The sequence below is a fragment of the Corvus brachyrhynchos genome, unplaced genomic scaffold (genome assembly GCF_000691975.1).
Source record: "Corvus brachyrhynchos isolate BGI_N302 unplaced genomic scaffold, ASM69197v1 scaffold545, whole genome shotgun sequence".
Lineage (NCBI taxonomy): Eukaryota > Metazoa > Chordata > Aves > Passeriformes > Corvidae > Corvus > Corvus brachyrhynchos.
In genome coordinates this window covers 407,417-413,983 of record NW_008238116.1, presented here as the reverse complement: position 1 = coordinate 413,983, position 6,567 = coordinate 407,417, and the positions used below count along the sequence as shown (strand labels likewise).

General features: G+C 58.4%; 1 protein-coding gene across 1 annotated transcript in view; it reads right to left on the bottom strand.

The window, feature by feature from the left end:
• The window catches only part of PCDH1 (protocadherin 1), a 28,888-nt gene extending 24,198 nt beyond the window's left edge, over positions 1 to 4,690 (bottom strand). The window contains exon 1 of the mRNA XM_017733393.1: positions 4,678 to 4,690. Coding sequence (XP_017588882.1) covers positions 4,678 to 4,680 — 3 coding nt within the window. The 5' untranslated portion in view covers positions 4,681 to 4,690. The remainder of the gene's footprint in view (positions 1 to 4,677) is intronic.
• Between the last annotated feature and the right edge of the window lie 1,877 nt (positions 4,691 to 6,567).

The following is a 6,567-nucleotide window of genomic DNA, read 5'->3' as shown; positions in this document are numbered from 1 at the left end:
CCACCGCTGCTGTGACACCACCACGGCTGTGACACCACCATTGCTGTGACACCACCATTGCTGTGACACCACCGCTGCTGTGACACCATTGCTGCTGTGACACCACCGTTGCTATGGCACCACCATTGCTGTGACACCACCACGGCTGTGACACCACCATGGCTGTGACACCATTGCTGCTGTGACACCACCATTGCTGTGACACCACCATTGCTGTGACACCACTGCTGCTGTGACAGCACCATGGCTGTGACACCACCATGGCTGTGACACCACCACTGTCAGCCCTGCAGAGACACCAGCACCACTGGTGCTGCTTCATCGCCTCCTGGTCCCTCCTGGGGATGTCAGGGAGTGCAGGAGCCTCACCAAGGACCAAGAGGCTCCTGAGTGGGAATTTTAGGTGGGTGACGGGGCAATCCCCAAGCTGGGAACTTCCCGTTCCTCTTCCCTGCCTTACTTTTGCTCTGTGCGACCCCACACCTGCCCTGGGAGGCACCAGACAGGCCCAGCTCGAAGCGGGGGCTGTGAAACCGGGGACTCTGTTGGGTTTGAGGCTCACGCTGGTGGAGCAGGAGAGGGCAGGGTCTGCAGGAATGAGCTGGAGACATGCCGGGACTGATGGAAGGAGCACGGCAGAGCCTGCGAGACCTGTCCTACTTTTCCAGCAGAGCCAGGGCGGGGGTCCCTCCTGATTTCCCTTCTCAGGCCCCTGGGCTGATGCTGCGGGAGCTGCAGTGGGGACTCCCAGCGCAGCATCCCCCCGGCCCAGCCCGCAGTCCCGGAGGTGCCAAAGCTCCAGAGGAAGGTGCACGAACGCCCCGGGGCACGAGGCAGGCGCAGGAAGCCCTGGAGGAAGGCGCTTGCTCTCCTTTCTGCCGAGAGCAGCCCGGGGCAGAAACGCTCCCCTGTGCCAGCTGCCTGCCCGGCCCCCACCCCAAACAACGAGGGGCTCCAAAGGCCTGGGGCACACAAAGAGGGGCACCCCGAGCATCAGGATGATCCCGAGGCTGCTTTCCAGAGGGCTTTGTCACCAGAAATATTGCAGAAAAGTCTCTCTCAGCTGGTTTTCTTGGTGTTTTTTCCCAGCCTGAGTCAGGTATTTAAAACCCCGGGGACCTTTCTGTGCCACTCCACCTCTTTAGGAAAGTGGGAGGAGAGGAAGCGATTCAGAAGAGCCCATAATTGAGTTTTGGTTGGCAATCCTATTGTTAGCAGGGCAAAAAATAAAGCCCAGAGCAGCAGCAGTGGGAGGCAGCAGCCCCAGCCCTGCAGTCCACAGGGACACCCTGGTGCCTCAGGGGACTGCCAGGGTTGGGTTCAATTTCCTTCTGCTTCAGCCAGGTTTTCTAAGGGAATGAGGTGATTGTAGCTCCTGGCTGATGTCACCAACGTGAGGGAGCCCTGCAGGATTTAGATCCCAGAATCAGAGAATTGTTTATGTTGAAAAGACCCCCAAGGTCGTCAAGTCCAACAGTTAACCCAGCACCACCGTGCTCACCATGAAATCATGTCCCCAGGTGCCACTTCTGCACAATTTTTAGAACCACGGACTCACAGGATGATTTGGGTGGGGAGGAACCTTAAACACCACCTTATTCCAGCCCTTCTAGCAGATACCTCCTCCTATCTCACGTTGCTCCAAGCTCAGTCCAGCCTGGCCTTGAACACTTCCAGGGACCCCACTTCCATTTGAGGCATCCCCAAATTGGTGGCTGGATATGGGGAGGTGCAAAAGGTGCCCTGAAGGAGGAAAAGACACTCCAGGAGCAAACAACAACCTCTGGCAGCATCTTCCGGGCACTGCAGCCCCCTGGGCTGGTGACAGGGGCAAGTCCCAGCCAGGAGCTGGATCTGGTGATGTGCAGAAATTCCGGGATGGAGCTGCCTGGTGCTCCCACGGCGTCTTCCTGGTCTGGGCATGAACAGCAGGTTCCCTTCTGTGCCTGAACCTGCTGCTTCCTCCCACCCCGAGCTCCTGATTTGTGCAGCTCCTCTGTGCAGGGTGCAGCGTTTTGGGGAAAGGGAGAGGGCAATGAATGACCCTTGGGAGTGCAGGGCTAAAGCCACACACCCCAGGCTCTGCTGGGTGGGACCTGCAGCTCTCAGGGTGGGTTCAGGAGAGCCTAAACCCCTCTAAAACTGGGTCCTGCTGGCCCTGAGCTCTGCTCACAGCTCTCCTTGCTGCCAACCCCTCCATCCCAGCCCCAAACTGTGCCTGCTGTTGCACGGGCACGACTCGTGTGTGTCCGTGGGGGGAAGCAGCCCCAGGAATAACCCAGCCCGGAAACCAGGAGCTCGTGTGCTCGTTTGAAGTGCTGGATACAGCAGCTCAGGAGCCCCTGCTCGCCGAGATTTCTAATTACGCTTCTGCATAATTGTTCTAAGCATTTGCTCACGCTGAAGCAAAGCTTATTGGTTTGTGAGCCCGAGCACACCCCGGGGCCTGCTTTCAAATGTAGGCCCAGCCTTTACTGCCCCCAGTGCCGTAGTTGGAGGATGTGAATTTGTGTGTTATTGCCGAGAGCTCCGTCACCGGGTTTGGAGCTCGTGGAGGACTCCAGATGTGTCATCCAGGCCGGGGGATTTGCTGCCTTTTGTACTTCGAATCCTCCATCTCTGCCTTCACTCCCCTGCCTGAGGAGGAGGAGGAGGATGAGTTTGGGAACGCGGCTTCTGCTCCTGCACGAGGTTGCCCCAGTGTTTGGCCGTGTATTCCCAAATCTCCACCGCATTTCCCCCATTCCCCGTGCTCCCTGTGCTCCATGTGCTCCCAGCTGTCTCTGCTTCCCGATTTCCATCCCGTGTTTTACCCCCTGCATTCTCTCCCCCTCTCTGTTGGCTCTCTGTGGGTTAATCCCTATTTTCTCAACATTTGGCTCCCTCTCATGCATCTGCCATCAGAGCAAGATGAGCCTTCCCCGTTTCTCTTCCCCTATTCCCAAAGCTCCACTAAGCAGGCTCGAGCCCTGGTCCCATCGCATTCCCATTCCCGCCTTCCCCACAGATCTGCAGGGCCGGGATTGAGCCATCTCCATGTCCTAGGAAACGTGGCACAGTGAGAAATGCTCTTCCTTCCACCCCAGGCTTGGCATCCTGGCTCCGTGTCTCTGCGATTGCCTGGTGGGAGTCACAGCACCACTGGGAAGCAGGATCACAACCAAAGTTAGGACAGGGACTGAGACTAAACCCAGCTCTGGCTCGTGCCACGCTTACAGGGCAGTTGGATGGGGTTTGGAGCACCCTGGTCTCTGCTCATGGCACAGGCTTGGAATGAGAAGAGCTTTAATTTCCAACCCAAACCAGTCCATGATTCCATGACTCTGTGAGAACCTTTCCCATTTCCTTAAGCCTTTGTGGAGAGGTGGGAAGTGCCGAGCTGCAGTTTGCTGTGCCAGCAGTGAGGAAGCCGTGCAGGGTGGAACACACGAGCTTCCCCTGCCCTCGCAGATTGCTGGGATTTAGGGAGCCATCCCTGGCAGTCACTGAGTGGGGAGACACAGAAAACTGGGAATGGGTGTCCACCAAAGCCCCAGTGAGTCTTGGGAATTTGGTGCCAAAGCCGCACCATGAACTGGTCCCAGTTGAACCACTGGGAGCAGGGACAGGTGACATCCAAATGGCTCCTTCCACGAGCCCCAAATCCTGGGGCTGCTGTCCTCTTTGGGATGAGGGAAGGATTCCTTCTGTCAGAGCCGTGGGGGTTCCCGAGCAAACAGGAGGGAGCAGTTTGGGGCTCCAAGCAGCGGAACCTCCAACAGAGCAGCAGCACCGAGGGAGAAATGTGCCCACAGCAACAGCTTCCCCCTGCTCCAGGGATGCTTCCCGCTGCTCTACTGGTAATCCACTGATCCAAGCTGGAGCTCCCAGTGCTCCCCTCCATGGACAAGGCCGGCACAGGTCCCTGGGAAGCTCCCAGGTCACAGCTGTGCTGTGGTGTTGCCCAGGAAGGGGAGAAGGGAAGCACGGCCCTGCACAGTTCTGCAGTAATATCCAAATCTGCTTACTGTCTGCCGCTGTGATTGAAGGAGTTTCTGTAATAATGTATTAGCTAAAGCTTCCAGATTATCCCAAAAACATCAGCTTTAACAAAGGGGTAATGCCTCTTTAATCCCCGCATGATCCCAGTTCCCGGTCTCTGCAGGACATTAATTCACGGCTAATACACAGACTCCAGGCAGGCTGCTAATGTGGGCTGCAGCCCAGCGGGGCCAGCCGGCCACTCCTTTGTTCCCCCTGCTCCTGGGAATGCCGGGATCTCCAGCCTGGCCCTGCTTCCTGAGCAGAGCTCCCGGATTTGGCCGCTGCGGTTGGTCTGGGGGCGATATGGGATGTTCCCATCTTCCCTGCACTGTAGGACGGCCCAGCACTGGATGCTGGACGTGGGATGTGTTCCTCACCCCCACATCCCTGGAGGAGGCATAGAGGACGCCCTGGCACAGGGTGCCCAGAGCAGCTGGGGCTGCCCCTGGATCCCTGGCAGTGTCCAAGGCCAGGTTGGACATTGGGGCTTGGAGCAGCCTGGGACAGTGGGAGGTGTCCCTGCCCACGGCAGGACCTAGAATGAGATGATCCTTAAGGTTCCTTCCAGCCCAAACCCTTCTGTGAGTTCGTGATTCCATGGAAATCAGCTGTGGTTCTGCTGCACTTGGCAAACAACTTCCTGGTGGGAAATGCCATGGCCAGGGGTGATGGGACCACCAGGATCTCAGCAGGGCTTCACCCCTTGTGCCAGAGCAGCTGTCCTGGGGACAACAGCATGGAGCTGGGCCAGGGAGGGTCAGGCTGGACATCAGGGAAAGGTCCTCCTCCAGAGGGTGCTGGGCACTGCCCAGGCTCCCCAGGGAATGGGCACGGCCCCGAGGCTGCCAGAGCTCCAGGAGCGTTTGGACAGCGCTGCCAGGGATGCCCAGGGGGGGATTGTTGGGGTGTCTGTGCAGGGCCAGGGGTTGGCCTTTAGTGATCTTGGGGTCACTTACAGCTTAGGACTCTGTGGGGTTTGGAAAAGGACACTTCAGGCTCCTGGGAGCCCAGCAAAGGCAGAGCTGCAGATCCAAAACCCAGGGCTGTGTGTGGACAAACTGGGAAACAGGATAGGAGATACATGGACAAACAGCAGATGGGGACCAGGCCTGTCCCCTGCAGCAGGACCTCAAAGAGCCCCTTTGTGCCACTGACAGGTTGTGGCAATGGCTGTTGTCACCCTGGTTTGCTGCAGCTGAGCCTCCCCTCCCACTGTCCCCAGCTCAGCCAGCTACAGGGGGAGGATGGATCAAGGAGAGATCCTGTGTGGAACAGCTCCTCAGCCTTCTCCTTCTGCACCCCATTCCCATCTACCCCAGGCCCAACTCCACGAGCAGAAGGAGCTGGAACTGGAATTGATGACCATGGTCTGAAATCTGCTGTGTCAAAGAGATTTTGGCCTGCAAAATGCTGGTGGCAGCCTCTGGAATCTCTCTGCAGAAAGATTCTTGTCTCCCTGCCTCAGGAGGAATTCTCTCCATCCTGCTTGGCGTGGGCACACGGAAACGCTTGGTGGTGGGAGGGAACCCTGGAATTTGGAGCTCTGAGTGGGGAAAGCCCCTTCCAGTTCCCATCCCCATTGCTGGGACAAGGCTGGGGTACAAAGCACAAAACAAAAAGCTGGGAACAAGCCCAGCAGGGCAGAGAAGGCCTCAGAGGTGGTGGTTGTCCCACACAGGTGGGACCCCTGGCCAGGAGAGCTTTCATCCCGCTGGTTGTTCCCTCACAAAGCCAAGACATCCCCATGTCCGGAGTCTTGTCGCAGAGCTACCTGAGGATGTCACAAATTGTCTTCCGGAGGTGCCCGTCCTCCCCACGGCCTATAAAGGGCCGAGTGAGCACGGGCTCCACAGGGAGGGCAGTTTGAGCTGCGAGGAACTCATCCCACCCCATCTGCCGAGGCCAGTTGCCGTCTGGGTGAGGACCTGAGCACAGTTCAGCCGCAACCTTTGGGCTGCCTTTTCTCAGCTTCCTCTTTTGATGTGGAAATTGGCAGCTACCTCAAAGAGCTGTTCCATGGCTGAATTCAGCAGCAGGTGCCTCTTTTCCCAGTTACCTTCCTGGTCTCCACGATTATGGCATCAGCCGGCCTCAGGAAGGTTTCTGTGCCTGCCAGTCCCTCAACTGCGGGGCAGCGCTGCAGCCCTGGTGCCAGTCCTGCCCTTGGGTCACAACAACCCCAGGAATGCTCCAGGCTGGGGAAGAGTGGTTGGGAATTGTCCAGCAGGAAAGGCCCTGGGGATGCTGGTGCTAGTGGCTGGACATGAGCCCAGGGGTGCCCAGGTGGGCAAGGAGGCCATGGGCACCTGGCCTGGATCACAAACAGTGTGACAGCAGGACTGGGGCAGTGCCCGTCCCCTGTGCTGGCCCTGCTGAGGGACCTCGAGGGCTGTGTCCAGTTCTGGGCCCTCATGGCCAGAGAGACCCTGAGGGGCTGGAGCGTGTCCAGGGCAGGGAAGGGAGCTGGGAAGGGGCTGGAGCCCCAGGAGCGGCTGAGGGAGCTGGGAAAGGGGCTCAGGCTGGAGCAAAGGAGGCTCAGGGGGG